At 42.7% G+C, this 17,371-nt stretch overlaps 2 protein-coding genes across 3 annotated transcripts in view; both read left to right on the forward strand.

The window, feature by feature from the left end:
• The first annotated feature begins 232 nt into the window (after positions 1-232).
• On the forward strand, positions 233-9,708 carry micu2 (mitochondrial calcium uptake 2). The gene is made up of 12 exons (XM_048233396.1): positions 233-490; positions 1,575-1,710; positions 2,353-2,384; positions 2,510-2,585; positions 2,857-2,904; positions 3,902-3,984; positions 6,305-6,361; positions 6,705-6,805; positions 7,147-7,318; positions 7,463-7,571; positions 7,978-8,135; positions 8,374-9,708. The coding sequence occupies exons 1-12, from the start codon at positions 290-292 to the stop codon at positions 8,473-8,475; spliced, it is 1,275 nt and encodes a 424-aa protein (XP_048089353.1). The 5' UTR covers positions 233-289; the 3' UTR covers positions 8,476-9,708.
• A 1,271-nt stretch (positions 9,709-10,979) lies between these two features.
• Positions 10,980-17,371, forward strand: part of nova1 (NOVA alternative splicing regulator 1) — a 41,343-nt gene continuing 34,951 nt past the window's right edge. The window contains exon 1 of one of the 2 annotated variants that reach the window (XM_048237840.1): positions 10,980-11,754. In XM_048237840.1, coding sequence (XP_048093797.1) covers positions 11,595-11,754 — 160 coding nt within the window. In that variant the 5' untranslated portion in view covers positions 10,980-11,594. Of the gene's footprint in view, positions 11,755-15,118; positions 15,756-17,371 lie in introns of those variants that run through there. The other variant, XM_048237841.1, reaches the window with a different exon arrangement.

Raw genomic sequence — 17,371 nt, forward strand, 5'->3', positions numbered from 1 at the left:
ATATGATGTGATATTTTACTAAATTGTCTCTAAGTGTAGCCTAACTCAGATTTAATTCAAAATATTTCACTGTTGGTGACTGCTGTCAATGGTTGTTAACAGACTTGGGGTACTTATAATATTTCAGCAATCTTTGTAGTGATATTTCTAGTCTTCTGTGTATTTTTCTAATGAGCCATTATACGAACGATGAACGGTACGGGGCAGTATTGAGCCACTTATCTATGTGCGTGTCCTGTCAGTTTACTACCAAGAAAAGGAGGAGCATAAACTTCGTCTATGTGAAAAGATGGCGACCTGGCGCTGGGTCGGAATAGGTGTGCGAAACTTTTTACGGAGATCCTGGTCCAAAACCCCGTCTCTGCACCGCGCAGTTGGCACTACTGCTTTAGGATCTATCGTCGGAGGGGGGCTGTTATTTTTCTATAATCACCATGCACCGACCTGGAAGTTTTTGTCACACACCGTCCACGCAGCAGAGGAAGAGAAGGTAATGTAAACAGTAGCATAGTTGCAAAGTTATTTCCAAGGCTATCCTAGGTAGCTGCGCGCACTAAAAGTCGAACAATTGATGATAAAAATCACTATGAAGTTAAAGGTGAAAAAGCATTTTGATGTGGGTTTTGAATGCGTTGCGGACAATCATAGTAGCTACTGCATTCTTCCTGACCCTGTTGTTGTTCGTGTCCAGATGACGTTCCGTAAAGTTTTTCTGACGGTAATACCTTTAGGGAATGTTCAGGGAAGGTTCCCTAAAGGTAGGTAGGCATATTAAGCTACCTTCAGATAACCTAGGGAACGTTCCTTAAAGGTATGTGTTTGCTGGGTATAGGTTACTAACACACCCATACCTTGACATGGGCACGGCATTCCACCTCAGGTGTGGACTGCTGTCATACTTTGTCTGCGGGTATGTCTCATCACGTTGGAAAGTGTTATTGCTGCGTCAGTCTTTCGTAATTAATAGCGTGTTAAATGTAGGCTATTCGCACCTGAACCGAGGAACGCAGATGTATGTAGGCACATACAGTAGGCCTAAGGGTGACATCAATTCTGCACAAATCATTCTTTCACACAAACTTACGTCAGAGCACTTGAAGTGCAAACAATATCGGATTTTTGGTTGATTTGACAATCAGTTAACTTCGAAACAGGCACTTTACTTTGAATAGACAATAGAAATACATCATAAAGCTAGGAGTGATTGACGTCAAAGAATCTAGGATCAACATTTGACACCTCCGATATGTTCTAAAGACGTCAAATAGCCCAGTTATCAAACAAGGAGCCAGAAGTGAACACACATGGATGGCTATAAAAACTGTGCTTTCGTTATACAACTTAACACGACAAAATACTTGTATAACCCTTGAGCCAGCTCCTTACTGTGATCTCGATGGCAATGCAGCGTTTGTTGCACCTCCAACAGCATGGCATCCCAAAAACGCCCACAAATACCCTTATGTTTGTGTGAAAGAATTAATGTTGATCATGTTGATGTGTGAAATAATTGGCCTAGCCTACTTATTTGGTGGATGCATTTCATAATCTGAAAGTGGAACCTCTTGTTTTAGGAGGTTGAGATCCCCACGCCTAATATGTCGCCAAGGCGAATGCGCTTCAATCAGTTTGCGTCATTGATGTACGAAATGGAACCTTACATGACTCCACGAGACTTCCTCTTCTCTGTCCTCCTGGAGGTTGTTGACCGTAAGTAGGCTACTGTCCTGTAGAAACCTGTCCATCTGTGATGAAAGAGCCTCTTCATTTGTAATTCCATCTACCTTTTCATTTTTAATCTCTGTCAAACTCGGAGTGAGAAAGAGAACAATTTAGTTAACCTGCTTCCTCTGAGAAGGCCTGTTTAATTTCTTAAAAAGAAGGGTCGGTGCAGTAATGGTCAGCTGCCACTGCAGGAGCATAGTGCAGAGAACAACCTTTGTCCTGGTGTCAAATGTTTACAAACGGCATACTAGGGCATTCTCCTTCAAAAGTGAGTTTTTCCTCAGAGGCCCTTCTTCCATTCACAGTAAACACACTAGCTGAAATTATGTAGACCTTACATAACTGCACTTGTCATCCTGGTAAATGTCCTAGTTTCGATGACAGAAATGTAAATGCTTGTAGCTTGATGCAAAATGTCAGGGCCAAAGAAATGTGAACAGTATAAAGGCAGTAAAACCCCTCACAAAGATAAAAAAAATAAAAATAAACAGGGACAGAATTATAATGTTTTTAAGTCCTGAAGCTACTGTTTGTGCAACTAAAGTTGCTACTTTGAAGTGCTCATAGTAGCTGTGTCTAACTTTGATTTGACATATGCAATATATGTTGATATAAATATGTTTACAGGTAAACTACAAAAGAAAGTCTTAACCAAAGAGGTGAGCTTGTTGTTTTGTCTTTGCTGATTGTACTGGATCTTCCTGGAAGTCTCATTTTATATATATATACACACACACACACCTCAGAGCTTTGATGTTTCCAAATTCTGTTTGAACCCTTTCAGGAAGTTGACATAATGATGAACACTGCATCACTGGCTAAGGCTGGAAACAACTTATTCAGGAACTTTGGTGATAATGGTGAGCACACACACACACACGCAGTCTATGAACTCAGAGATGGTTCCTGAACGAGCACCTCTCTACTGTTTAATCCGGAGAAAAGATGAGCCCACCAGGTCCATCCGATAGGCTCGTTTGAAGAGGGGCTCCTGCAGAGCTCTGTGCCAGCCCTCTTACTCTCTCTTTACTCCTTCATTTTGTGAGATGACTTTAATGAGGCATGTTTTTCTCTCTCTTTCTTTCTCTCTCTCTCTCTCTCTCTCTCGCTCTCTCTCTCTCATCTCCCCAGGCCTGATCTCCTACACAGAGTACTTGTTTCTGCTGACCATTATCACCAGTAAGTGTCTGATTATAACAGCACAGGGTAAAGTTGATGTGATGGCTCTGTGAACTTCACTGAACATCATCTAACCTTACTTTGACTTGATCTGATGAATTACTCTGCTGCCCCAGTAAACTTAATTCGGCTCAGTGGATGATCTATGCTCTTATGAGTTGCCTTGATGGTGTGTTTCTGTTGCTCCTGTCTCTTGGGGAAATGCATGGCCCTTGCATGTCTTCAGCACCACCTAGTGTATTGGCATAATTATAGTTGACGAGTTGAGTCCTGTTAAATACAGTTGTCCTTTAATGGTGCAATGAAGTGTTTGCTGACTGGTTCCTCTGTGGTCTTGGTATGCAGTTTAATGACGAGGGGATGAGAAGTTAAGACTCTAAGACTCTCATTATTATTACTATTATTAGTACTCTGTTATTATTACTATTTAGTTATACTATTATCTTGAAAAGAGGGTTTAACAACAAAATGTAACATACAACGTTTTCATTTCTCATTGTATTATACTTCTCTAGTTTGTGACAAAAACATGTTACCCTCAGAAAACATATGAAATATGTTATCATCTTTTGAATACAACTGCTTTTAAAAGTTGTTTTTATTCAAGATAATAGGATTGGAAAATGATAAATGGACTTGTAAAACCTTTTATCCCCACCACAAAAAATGTAATGATCAGAGATCTGTCAGCAAGCGCTTCACTTTGCTATTGGGAATGTTATCAGCAGTGTTTGTTGATGATATTAACCGCCGGGCTACACTGGGCATGCAACTGAAGCGTTCCACTCGTAGTGTGTAAAAATAGTTTTAAAAGAATATTTTTTTCGAATGTGCATCTGGTGTAGCCGGTTCCATTGATTATAGTGGAAGCTAATTGTTGCAGCATACAGTAGACTTTGTGAACAGAACGTATCAGTTTTGCGCACGGTGTAGCCCGGCTGTAAGACTTAGAAAGGCAATGTGAGTTGCTTTACCAAGCCCTGCATTGTGATTCCAGAGCCTCACACTGGATTTCATATAGCTTTCAAAATGCTTGATATCGATGGCAATGAGCATGTGGACAAAAAGGAGTTTGCAAAGGTAGGTCATTTTAACTTGTTCTAAAATGACTTTGATTGTGTGTTTATTACTGTGTCTCCACATGCTAAAATCCCTAATGCCATTGAACCACATCCTAACACCTTCTTATGTGTATGCATGAAATGAAAGAGGCACAACAGAGTTCATTATTATCTGAAAGAACCACAGAAGTGTGGTAGTATATTATCAATGACAGGTGTTGATATACAGTGCAACCGGAAAGTATTCAGACCCTTTCCAGTTTTCCACATTTTGTTATGTTTTAGGCTCATCTTAAAATGGATTCAGTTCATTGTTTCTCTCATCAATCTACACACAATACTCTAAAACTCCACAAAAAAATCAGGTGTTTGGAGTGTTTTGTAAATATATAAAAAATAAAAGTCTAAAATATTCAATTTACATAAGGATTCAGACCAACTTTGTTATGACACTTGCAATTGATCTCTGGTGCATCCTACTTACAATGGTCTTTGAGATGCTTCTACAACTTAATTAGAGTCCACCTGTGCCTAAATTAATTCATTGGCCATTATTAGGAGAGGTACAGTAGACATCTCTTTATATACAGTCTCACAGTTGATGGTATATGTCAGAGTGAAAACCAAGCCACAAGGTCAAGAGAATTGTCCTTAGACCAGTGAGACAGGGTTGTGTGAAGACACAGATCTGGGGAAGGATACAAGAACATTTCTGTAGCATTGAAAGTGCCCAAGAGCAAGGTAGCCTCCATTATTCTCAACTGGAAAAGTTTGAAACAACTAACAGTCTTCCTAGATCTGGCCGCTCAGCCAAACTGAGTAATCCGGGATGCAGGGCTTTGGTCAGACAGGTAACCAAGGGCCCAATGGTCACTATGAATGAGATCCAGAGTTCCTTTGAGAGGATGAGAGAAGCGTAAAGAAGGACAAAAGTGGACAGATGGAGGCCATTTTTTGCCAGGAGTTTGCCAAAAAGCACTTGAACGACTCTCAGACAATGACAAGTAAAATCATCTAGTCTGATGAAACAAAGACTGAACTATTTGGCCACAATTCCCAATGGTGTGTGGAACAAACTAGGCATGAAGCTACACTGATGTTTGTCCTTCTTTATGCTTCTCTCATCCTCTCAAAGGAACTCTGAATCTCATTCATAGTGACCATTAGGTCCTTGGCTACCTGTCTGACCAAATCCCTTTTGTCCCGAATTACTCAGTATGGCTGAGCGGCCAGATCTAGGAAGACTGTTAGTTGTTTCAAACTTTTTCAGTTGAGAATAATGGAGGCTACCGTGCTCGACCTTGTGGCTTGGTTTTCACTCTGACATACACCATCAACTGTGAGACCTTATATAACGAGATGTCGGCCTGTAATGGGCAATGAATTAATTTAGGCACAGGTGGACTCTAATCAAGTTGTAGAAGCATCTCAAGGACCATTGAAAGAAGTAGGATGCACCAGAGCTCAATTGCAAGTGTCATAACAAAGGGTCTGAATACTTATGTAAATGGTATATTTCAGACTTTTATTTTTTATAAATTTACAAAACACTCCAAACGCCTGATTTTTTTGTGGAGTGTTTGGAGTATTGTGTGTAGATGGATGAGAAAAAAACATGAATTGAATCCATTTCATGAGTGAAATATAACAAAATGTGGAGAACTTGAAAAGGCCTGAATACTTTCCGGTTGCACTGTAGTTCATCTCAGCTCATCAATGGTCTTGTCTTGTCATCAACGGTAGCTTTTGTTTTTCATATTGATGGAGAATATCGTGACAGGTAAAGCATGTGTTTGGAATGAGTTGTTTGTTTATTGTAACACACTTCTCTGTGTCTCCAGCTGATTTATTGATCTGAATGTAAAGCACACATAGATAGAATAAAAGGCTGAGTGAGGAAAAGCCCCTCTGAGACACTTAAAAGAGTGCACTGCCAAGTGGCTTTGGCCTCTCAAGTTTCCCTTTCCGGTGTCATAGCTTGAAAGGTTGCCAAGAGTGAAAGTGTCCCATCATGTGCTACTGTATGCATGTGTGAGTGAACAGAGGGATTTTTCATAAGCTAGTCAAACAATTAACAATCAAGCTGAATGGAAATATTGCATGTGCCCCCTTACTGTTATAAGACTTTTCACTGAATAAACCTCTCTGTAGTCATTTGATCGGAACTTAACACCCTGTTATTGTATGTACATTTCTTATTGCTGCTTTAATGTGGATATGTCAGAAGGGTAAGTAGAGATACGCAATGATCTGATTTTAGAAGATCTCGCTCAACTTTATAGATTTTAACTTGTCAATGTAACATGTGGCTATAAAGTTGAGTTTTTTTGTCTTTATAGTTGAAGAAAATCCTTGCGAAAAGGAAAACGAAGAATCTTCCTGAAAGTAGCACTGAGGTAAACAATATCCTCTCTCTCTCGCCCTGTGGCTGTGATATTCTTTTAGTTGTGCCCTGTGGTACTTGAGAGAACCTCTGTAACAGGACCATTTTTGAAAAGCTTAATTTAGCTGGTTTACATTCTGAGCTCCCGTGGGCTCTGCTCTGAACAGCTCGGTTTCCACAATGGTCCAAATTCAGTTAATCAGGCACCCTCACTAAAGTGCATTCTCACCTACCAATTGTGGGTATCGCCTAGAGTCGCTGTAGAGTACTTACACATTCTCTGTTCGCTTGACAGTGTTCATTAATAATAAATGTAAAATAAATGGCCTGTGAACTGCACCTGTCCTGCCTAACAGAATGTGACCACTGAGGACACAGAGGAGGTGAGCACCACCCTGCAGGCTTTCTTCTTCGGACGCAATGGCAAGAAGAAGCTTCAGTACAAAGAATTCAGCAGGTGAATCCTCTTGTCCTCTGGGCTGCTCTCCACTGACAGATTATTAGCATGTGCTGTGAAAGTCTCATTCAAGACTTATTGAGATTTGCCTGCCAGGGTATATTTAGGAAGACGCTAATCTGTTGGAGGCATGTGTGTGAGCCTCATTGTTTTTCATTTGTTTGGCGTTAATTGACTTCTACGAGCACATTGTGCCTCTGGGATACAATTAAAGTTAATCTTTTTGATCGATTTATTTTTATTATCCCTTGCACCCTCTTACTGTGACAATAACGTCTTTTAATATAAAAATCATTTCATCTTAACTGATTCTTTTTTTTTTTTATCTTTTTCTGTTTCAGATTTATGGAGGACTTGCAGGCGGAGGTGCATGAGATGGAGTTCCTGCAGTTCTCCAAGGGCATGGACACCATGCGCAGGGAGGACTTTGCCGAGTGGCTGCTGCACTACACCAACGAAGAGGATAACGAGGCCTACTGGGAGAATATGAGAAAGAGGATCCCCACTGGCCAGGTGCTGGAGTTCACACACACACACACACACAATGCATGCTCAGTTACGTAGCATTATGTAACATACAGTGAGAAGTACTGGAATGAGGAATGTGTGATGTGTGCTCACCTGCAGGGTTTTTGTCTTGGTTTGTCTCTCATTCAGAGTATATCATTTGCGGAGTTTAAAGCCTTCTGTCTGTTCTCCAATAACCTGGAGGACTTTGCCTTTACGGTTAAGATGATCAGTGAAGCTAACCGACCAATTGGAATGGGTAATGTTGTAGTCTACTATGTTGGACATCATTTATCTCATTAAAAGTAAATGTCTTAGCACCACTTCTGTCCCTATATGTTCATTGAATAGATAATTTAATGGATTGGGTTGGCCAATATTGAGAACTGAAGAATTGAAGATCTCTTTTTTCATCATGCACCCTGTCTTTCTCTGCATTTTCATTGGGCAGAGTGTGTACCATGTATAGCAGAAAAGTTCAACTCATTAAATCCTTTCTTGAATATATGCAAATTGTGTATTAATTGTGGAATGTAATGTAAAATGTGTAAAATGTGTATTAGATTTACATTGTTTTTGTTTACTGGGCAGTTGCCCTCTGATTGGAGCTTTGTCACTGAGACTGACGGGCAGCTTCTTCCTGTGTCCTCTCCTCTGAAATGCAGCCCAGTTTAAGAGAGCTGTGAAGATAGCCACAGGCCACGAGCTGTCCGAGAACGTCCTGGACACTGTGTTCAAGATCTTCGACATGGACGGAGACAACTGCCTGAGCCACAAGGAGTTCATCGGTGTGATGACGGACAGGGTCCTTCGGGGACTGAGGGTAAAGGCTCTCGGCTTAACCTACTGTGCCACCGTAACCAGACATGTGCTAACATTAGCTTAACCTACTGTGCCACCGTAACCAGACATGTGCTAACATTAGCTTAACCTACTGTGCCACCGTAACCAGACATGTGCTAACATTATTTGAATGCTGCTAAAGCCAATAAGAAGACTTTCAACTGAGTTCAGTGTTTGTTTGTTTGTGTGTGTGCGTGCGTGTGCGTGTGCGTGCGCAGGTCCAGCCCAACCATGGCCTCTCTGACTACTGGCGTTGTGTGAAGAGGGAGACTCTGAAAGGCGCCCAGGAGGCTCTGGGAGAAACTGGCAGTCCATTTTGACCGGGACAGAGGACGGGGATCAGGTGTGGCCTGACTCCAGGTGACCCGGGACTCGCAGGGGTGTGGTCATGCTAATCTCTCCGCATGACATTATTCTAAAAGATGACAAGAAAAGCCAATCCATGTCTAGACCTCAAGCATAAAAGGAAAAGGGAAATTAGATGTGTACTGATTTAATTATTATTGGGATTTGCTCAAGATACTGTATATATCCATGCTTCATCCTTTCGGGATGCTAAACAAGAGCCCTGTAATAATAAGACCTGTAACACCATGGTGGATGCACTGAAAATAAAAGTATTGTGTGTGGTTGTGCAGATATGTTGAGGCAAGTTCACTGCTTAGCTTCACAGCGAAAGACAAGTCATCCTCTTCAGATGAGATGAGTTAATGCTGAATATACTCTTTTGAGTAAGTGTGTTTACCCTTTATCGAATATTCAATTTGTTGACCTACATGTTTGAAGTTGTTGTTTCAGCTTGACCACCGACCAACTTTAGGAAAACATCAGCCACTAGGCCTATGACTATCAAATTATGATAGTTTTTGTTTTTGTTGTTGTTTTGCTTTGGTTTGGTTTGTGCAATGCACTTCAAAGCTGAAATTATTTCTGAGATACCAAAGAGAGTTAATGGATGACCGTTTGACCAAGTTTACAACAATCCTTTGGCACTTTGTTTTAAGGACTTTGACAAAGCGCTTGTTTTTAAGGTGACCACCGTGTTGCCAACGGACATGCAGCTATTGTGACATCAGTGCCATCTGTCCCAACTTTCTAGAAACCACTGTCAAAAGACTCCCACTGTTTTCAAGGATAATGATACAGAATCTAAATGAACTCTGTTCATTGTTTTTTGGCTGTTCCTCTACAAAAATGCTATCTTACCTGCGTATGTGAGTTTACATTTTTCTACTTCTACTGGTGTATTGGTTTATGTGAACTTCAACCTGTGGATGATCTGTTGACAAATGTTTTTCTTTGCACTTGAATTTATCACAACTTAAGGCATGTGTGGCTGCTTTTTAACCAGAACCTTTATAAACTAGAAGCCATGCCATTTTAGACATTAAAATGTCTATATTATGAGTTATTTTGTGTGTCTACTACTCCCTTTTGTTTAAAATCATGCAGAAATTAATTTGGTATGTGTGTTTCGGTTGTCATAAATGTGTCATCAACTGGTTTGGTACAAATAACAAATGTAGCATTAAAATGCTCTTTATAACTATAAAGTGTGTGGTGTTTTGATGTAGTTGTGATGTATACATCATTAAGCTGCAGTCCTCTGTCTACCCTACCCAAAATAAACAAATAAATAAATAAATCTGATACCTGCAGGGTCTCCACTAGCCTGGTCCCGCCCACCTAGATGTTCTTTCAGGGAGATCTAGTCTGGAATACCATAATTCATAACTGTTTCCCTCAGACAAGAAAAATGTCAGGCCTATCAGCGACGAGAGGGGAAGATTAAACGGAAACTTGTTGTGATAAACAGAACCAGCAACACCAAACTTTAAGTTTGGATTTTTCCAGGTTAGGTCCCCACGGCCCTGGAAATAAACAAAATGTATTCCATTTTAAAAGCAAGGGAAAGTCACGAAATTCAGCGTGTTTTTTGAAAGTTTTGGAAAAATCATGGCACTTCCACGTAGATATAATGAAATTGTTATTGTGCTTTCCCAGGATCGTATTTTGATCTGTACATTTCTGTAGTGTGATGAAGTTTTTTGTACTTTTAATTCTCATAGTTCTAGCCTATCCAAAAAGGAACAGAAAAGGTTGTTTAATTTCCTTCAGTATTAAAGCCTAAACTAGAATGAAGTGTGCAATTCTGTGTACCAGATTGTGAAAATAATGAACATATTAAGAGTTCTTTACAAGTTATGAAAAAGTCTTGAAATGTCAATGAAATATAGGTGGGAACCTGTACCTGGCTTTCAAGATAACTCAAAAGTAAACCTGTATTCAAGCCAATATTATTATATTATCATCAAAATAGTCAAAGTTGATACTTCAGAGAGATGATGTTTTGTAGATGTATTTACCCATCTGTAAAAGCAATAGAATCCTTTTAAAAAGAGAGATGTGATTTGCTCACTATCATTGGGAAGATGACAGAGATTGATATGTGGCATTTCATCTTCATGGTATTTTATACATTTCACTTAATCAGGCCAACCTGTCTTGCAAGCAGCAGGATGTGAGCTGGAGCCAAGGACTGCCATCTACTAAAGTGCACAGAGTTTCTAAAATAATAGGTCAGTCAGTTTCCCAAAAGTATTTTCAAGGACCACAATTACGCACGCCAGTCGATGGAGTTTTGCTCTGATGATAGATAGATGATAGATAAGTTCAGTTCAGACATATAAGGCAGGCAGCCTTCCATCGGCTCTCGAACAGAACCTTGCGTGGATGCTGATCGTGACGTCACGTGTGTGCCTGCGCTCTGGCAAGCAATTGGTCCAAGGATGCGCTGAACACACGGCCGCTATTGCTGCCTGTGCATAGTGTCCAAGGAGCAGACACTCAAACAATAATTCGCCATCCCCCTATTCCAAGACAGCAACATCATCACCAAAACTGTACAAGGAGTCGTTGACGGAGGATTCATTCGCGGGCTGATTAAATCGGAAGAAGGCAGCGATATTTCTTTTGGGTGTTCACTTTTTAATCCTTTGATGTGCACTGATCTTAAGTTGTTTACCTTTTTCGTAGTTTTTGTCGTGCATCATATCACGCAAGGCTAAGCTATAAAAGCATCTTTAGCTTGGAGGACGCCACGGCGGATTTAATCGGAAGAATACAACTACGAGCCAATACTCTGAAAGGTTTCAAGTGACGGGAGAGCGGTAATGAACACATTTCACTCAATGGATTTTTATATTTAGAGCTAGATGTGACGCTCCCCCCGGCCACCACCAAGCTAAGACTGGGGAAGGCTCTGGCACATGCACCGCATGGCTTTTCATTTTACAGTGACTAATAGGGCATAACTATTACGACATCACAAAGTCGACATACAGAATCTAACCATTTTAGCTGCGTCTTTGGCTCACGACGAGTGCTTTGTCGCCGGCGGTTGTGGAAGAACACGATCTGAACTCCAGCCGTTGTGAAAATGATGGCTGGTGGAGCTGTTCAACATAACGGGATATTCACGAATCCTCACCACCACAGTCAACCGCCCCACATGGAGTCGGATCCTCCTGATTCCCGAAAAAGACCACTAGAAACCACCACGGAGGAGGCGAGCAGCACCAAGCGCACAAATACAGGGGGTAAGACCGTCCATAATGTTTGGTTACGCAGTGGATAGTGCAAAAGTATTGTGCGTGTGCGCTGTCGCGGCTGGGCCTTGTTTGGCAATGGGCTAGTCTACGCTGCATATTACTTTCTTAGCAATGATGACAGTTGTGGACATGCAAATACGATAATATAGTTGGCGCATACTCGACGACAGGGGTTCAGACTCTTTGTAACAATTGTTAAGGCTCTTTCAAGGTTTTTGTTATAACACAGAGTGCTGGCATTTTTTGTGATATGTTTATCAAGTACTTAAAATAACTTCTGTGATTCTTTTGTATATTTGTCGATATAGCCTACACTACGTTGCTTGCCTAGCGCAGTAGGCTACCAACTTGGGCTACTAATCTACAACATCTGGCGATTTTAGCATTAAAACAATAGTATAGCTAACCATTAAAATCGCAACATTGCATCTGTCTAGCGTGACCCCTCTAACCCCGCGTTTTGACAGCATGTGGGGGTCTCGGTTTAATTGTCTCCCATGTGCGGGTAGGCGTGCCTAATTGAGCATAAAATGAATGGAACCAAAAAGGCGCCTGCTCTGCCCCGAGAAATCCATTGAAATTCAGGGGCAACCATAAAAAGAACAGGCCAGATTAGTGGCTTTCTTCTTTTCTTGCCACTTTCCCTAAAAAATGGGTAAAAGGGTCCCTAATGCGTTGTGATGGTGACAGACCAACCGTTTTTTTGTATATCCCTGCCAGTTTGCTGGCGGTTATGGCTTCTGTGATATTCTGACTTAAAAAGAGGGCATGCAATGATAAGAAATAAAAATCAAACACGGGAAATTTAGATTCGCACTGTAACCTGACTCAGTTTGACCTCGCTTTCCGTAGCTGTTAGCCAGTTGACCTCATTTGAACTTTGGGATGCAACATAGTAATATTTAGCATGGTCAATTGGTCATTTGTTTTTATAGAAAGCAGTGTTGCAGGCCCCGACCCTATTGCGAGAAAACATCACATCTTGAGGATTTATGGAGTTTACTTTGGATAAACAAACAGAAACGTGGGTGGCGTCTTCTGTGGCGCATACCAGCTGCAACATGCCTCTGCTATTTGTCTTGTAGCCTAGTGGCAACGGAACTCCGTGAGATCCCCAAAAACATAGTATTGGTTACCACCATGCCCAGCTTTTAAACTGCTAACCACACGCCTCCCTGCTAGCTGATATTGCAGTAGCAAGGAGACACGTGTTGAATGTTTTCCATGATTTATGGAAAGCTATTGAGCTGAGAAAGTTGGTGATGAGAGCGCCTGGAATTCGATTAAGACGATTTATGTATTTTCTCTCTCTCCCTCTGTTATGACTCACGCTAACAACTGCGGCTTAAATGAAAACAAAATTACCTGGGGACTTTCAGATGAACAAATTGTAGCATTAATTGTAAGCATAGCAAAATACACTTATGACTATGAGTAGCCTGTGTAGGATATGTGCCTGTGTAGGATACGTTTAGCATTGCAGTAGCCTATTAATATCACGTATTCCACTGTGGTCATAACAGTGCACTTTCATAATTGTTAGGCCTACTTTGAAAAGTGCTGTGACTCCCTTCTACCAATAGAAACTTACAGTTGTATTAGTGCGGACTACAGTGTAATAATAAGATTTTATGACAACAATATAAATATCTGTATTTCTATTCTATGAAGTTTATATGACAGACTGAAATGTAGTATTTGACTGTGCTATATAGCTAATCATTAATTTGTCTGAACATTGCTTGTTATGTGTTAGAATTATATAATTAATGTCAAAGGCTAAGTTCTATTCTTAAGATACAGGTTTCACAATTGTGTAGCCTTTACATCATGCATATGATATAGGAGTACATTTGAAGATTTAATATCTTTATTTTTTTGTTGTGTCATGGCTGTCATATTTGTCCTGTGACTTAATGCATGCAAATCATGGACGAATTTGCTTTAGATATTCAGCATGTGTTTGTATATAAGCCTGTAGAGGGTGTGTGTTTGCATTAGTAGGCCTACAACAGATATGTGAGGAGGACACAATGTAGGTTTGTGTTTGGTAGCTTTTGTAAGTTCACATGGCGTTGCATGTTGAGTAGGCGGAGGAGAATGAAAATGCCGTAGAGTGTGTGTTGATGTTTTTTCATATGCTGATGGTTTGGTCACAGGTGTGGGTGTGTGTGTGTGTGTGTGTGTGTGTGTGTGTGTGTGTGTGTGTTTGAGAGAAGGACACAGGTGCCCTTGTGGAGTGGAGTTGACGTGAGTCGACTATGAATTTGCCAGGTGGCGGGTAGGGGAGGGGTCCCTATAGAGACAGAGAGAGAGAGAGAGAGAGAGAGAGATGGAGGAGGAGGAGGATCCAGCCTTACAGAATGTCCAGCCGATGCACTGGACGTGATTGGCTTCTCTGATCAGAATGCATCCAAGTGGCTCACAGATGCCTCAGTAATCAGGGAAAGGAGAGGCACGCCGGCTTTGCATTTCCTTTGCTGAGGCACTGAATTAGGCACATATGCAAATGAACAAATAAATAGATAAATGATCACTAAATAAATAAACAAGCAAGCACATGCAGAAAGAAAAAAATATTTGTTGAGACAACTGAAAATCACCAAGATGTGAAGTGAATATGAATGATGATATAATATACTCAAGCCAAGCTTATGCTGCCCCTCCCCCCTGTTCTCACTATGTACCACCACCACACATACGCCAATTTTGTGTCCACCGCCCTCTCTATAGGATTTATAGGCAGTGATTTACTGTGGCCGACCCCCATAGAGACTATGCGGCAGCGCTTCGCCATTCTGCCATTTTCCGAGAGGCGAAAAAGCGAATAGGAGCCGCATTCACAAACATGGCCGTCTGAGCTTTTCTCTTTCTCTCCCTCTCTCTTTCTCTATCTTTTCATTTCCTCCTCATCCATTTTTTCCCCCTCACCTTGCAGCTCCGTTTCGTCCACAATGCACGCAAGGTCACTGTTCTTTTGTCTTTCGTCATTCCTTTCACTCTCTCTCTTTCTCTTTCTCTGTCCCGCACCATACGCTATACGTCCATTACTATCTCTTCATATTTTACTCAATTGTGATCGGGGTGTTTCTATAGCGTCTTTATAGTGCTGCGTCAAAGGAGTGCGTGGCGGTGGGGGTGAGAGGAGTTGGTGGCAGTAGAGAAGAAAGCCCTGTTTCTCTTTCTCTTTTTGGAGGGGGGGGATTGGAGAGGAGATGGGGTGTATCACAGAGAGGACGGGGGTGGGGTGGATGAGATGTGGTGGGGGGGGGGCGGGCGGTGGGTGATTGGACACGCTAGGTGCCTCTCTCCTCACTGCACAATGCAGCACAGGGCCAGGGCTGGCGATGAATATGGATGAGAGGCAGTGGAGAGAGAGAGAGAGGGAGAGAGGAGCAGAGAGAAGGAGAGACCGAGAGCGCACAACGAGAGAGATAGAGAGAGGGAGCAGGCGAGAGAAAGAGAGAGAGAGGGAAGGGTGATGCAGTGAAGGAAGAACCTCAGTCCAGCGCAAGGAGCTCAACAATGCACAGCGTCTCTCACTCAACTATCCAACAGCAGAGGTATTAGCATCTTCATACAATCTCAGCGCGAGCAGGCGAGAGAGTGGGAGCAGGCAATAGAGAGAGAGATAGAGAGAGAGAGAGAAGGGGGCCTCTGATTGCGGAGCATGGAAGGGATGCTGTGCTGACGTTCGCCGCCAGAACCCCCTCCCCTACCCCCCCAATCCCCAACAACCTCCCCCCTCCCCCTTTCCCTCCCCTTTGCCGCCCCCCGAAAAATTTTTGGAGACACAGAAACCCCGGGAAAGGAAAAAAAGAGGGTCGACTGGGCGCCGCAACCGTTCGCATTCCTCGACGCCCGCCGGCGTACCTATGCTCTCTGTCCTGTCGTCAAGGTGCGTTTTCCAGCATCAGCGCTCGCCTTTGCCACTTTGATGGCCATCTGACGAGGAGAGGAAGCAGACCCCAGCGAGAAGAGCAGAATGGGTAAGAGAGAAATCTGCCCCCCTCTTCAATCCCAACCTCCAACCAACCCTCCCACCCCCCTCCCAAACCTCCGCGAAACCCACAACCCGCTCCCCCTTTGCTTGCTCTTTTGTTGACTTGTTGAATCCAATTAGATGGTTTTGTCTCTGGGACTGACGCCTGTTGTCATTTTCGCCCTCCAATCCTGTAATTTCGGTCTATTTTCCCCTTGTTCCCATCATCATTTTGTTCATCATTGTGTGTGTGTGCACGCGCTTGTTCTTTTCACTCCCTCGTCCTTGCGGTGTCTCTTAGGGGGCAGGCTAACCCTTTTCAAATGCAGAGGCATTTGGGTGACTGTTGGGGCTTCGTGGTGATGGTCACAATACAATCAAGGGGGGCTATTCAGAGTCTCATTGCAATGTTAACCACCCCCTATCTCCCTTGCCGACCCCCCATTCCTCTCACTCATGCCCATGGTGTGACAGTGTTAAACTCCCTTGTGTTGGTGGGAGCGTGCGCATTGGTTATCTGTGTACGTGTGTGAGTGAGTGAACGTATGTACGTTTATCACTGGATCATGGGTTTAAGCCCACAAGTGTTTGGCGCAGCTTAACCCTGCCACGTTCTGCTGGGCTCTCCCCCTTGGTGATTAGGATAGCAACAGATTGTCCTATTTACTCTAGTACGCCACACGATAGAACCTGTTACTCATTCTGCCTGTGAGTTTGCGCACCGCATGTCAAATTAGTGACAGAAAACACTGCCGCAGGAAGGGAGGGAGTGAGATAAAGAGGGAGAGAGAGCAAGGAGAGAGAGGGGAAAAAAAGAGAAGAGCAGAAAGAAAAAAGGGAGGAAAAATTACAGTGAACATGGCTGCCATCTCTCCGTTGTAGCAAAAGAAGTGTTACAAAAGGGGAGGGATAAGACTGTGGCCTCCAGTCAGTTTGCTTTCTGTGCTGACAACAGGTATGCCTCACATACAGATGAGCACACACGCTCCGCTCACACACATACACCCCCACACACACACACACTGTTTCCAACAGCCCATACAAAAATGTCTTCTTTAGCTTGTCTCATCGTGGTAACAATTGCCTCTTGTCATGACAACCCTCCCTATGTTCCCAGTAGCTATAGAACGCTAGCTGAAGAAGGGTTCTTTGGAATGAGGGGGTTGGGAGACCAAGAACAAGAGAAAGCCCTACTGACCTCAGCTGTGACAAGATGACATAAGTTTCACCCTCATCACCAAGGTCATGGTATCACATCGGCGGCTTTCCCTCTCATTTCCTCACTCTCCCTCTCTCCCCCGGCCTTGCTGCTCTGGGTACCAGATAAGGGGAGGAAAAAGGAATGGCTTCCTCACCCTCACAACGCCTATCAGACTTTGATTGCAACAATGCAAGCCCATTTGGCGTGTTTTTCACCCCTGCATCGTGTTCCCAGCACTGGCCTCTCATGCCTTGTCTCTCCCTGATTTCTCCGCTTTCAATTCATCTCAGTCCTTCTCCTCGCCTCGTTCATCCTCATCCTTTCAATGAATGCTCCCCTTCTCCCTCACTCCTCTCTCTCTCTCTTTCTCCAGCCATTTTCTGATCATGCGCCAGTCTTCCTCTTCTCTGGTCTGTGATCAT

This window comes from Alosa alosa, chromosome 2, assembly GCF_017589495.1.
Source record: "Alosa alosa isolate M-15738 ecotype Scorff River chromosome 2, AALO_Geno_1.1, whole genome shotgun sequence".
Classification (NCBI taxonomy): domain Eukaryota; kingdom Metazoa; phylum Chordata; class Actinopteri; order Clupeiformes; family Clupeidae; genus Alosa; species Alosa alosa.

Excerpts from the sequence above, each read along its gene's own strand:
- micu2 (XM_048233396.1), top strand. The coding sequence starts at position 290 with ATGGCGACCTGGCGCTGGGTCGGAATAGGTGTGCGAAACTTTTTACGG. Across the intron at positions 3,985-6,304 it reads ACAAAAAGGAGTTTGCAAAG|TTGAAGAAAATCCTTGCGAA; the intron begins GTAGGTCATTTT and ends TTGTCTTTATAG. Across the intron at positions 6,362-6,704 it reads TTCCTGAAAGTAGCACTGAG|AATGTGACCACTGAGGACAC; the intron begins GTAAACAATATC and ends CCTGCCTAACAG.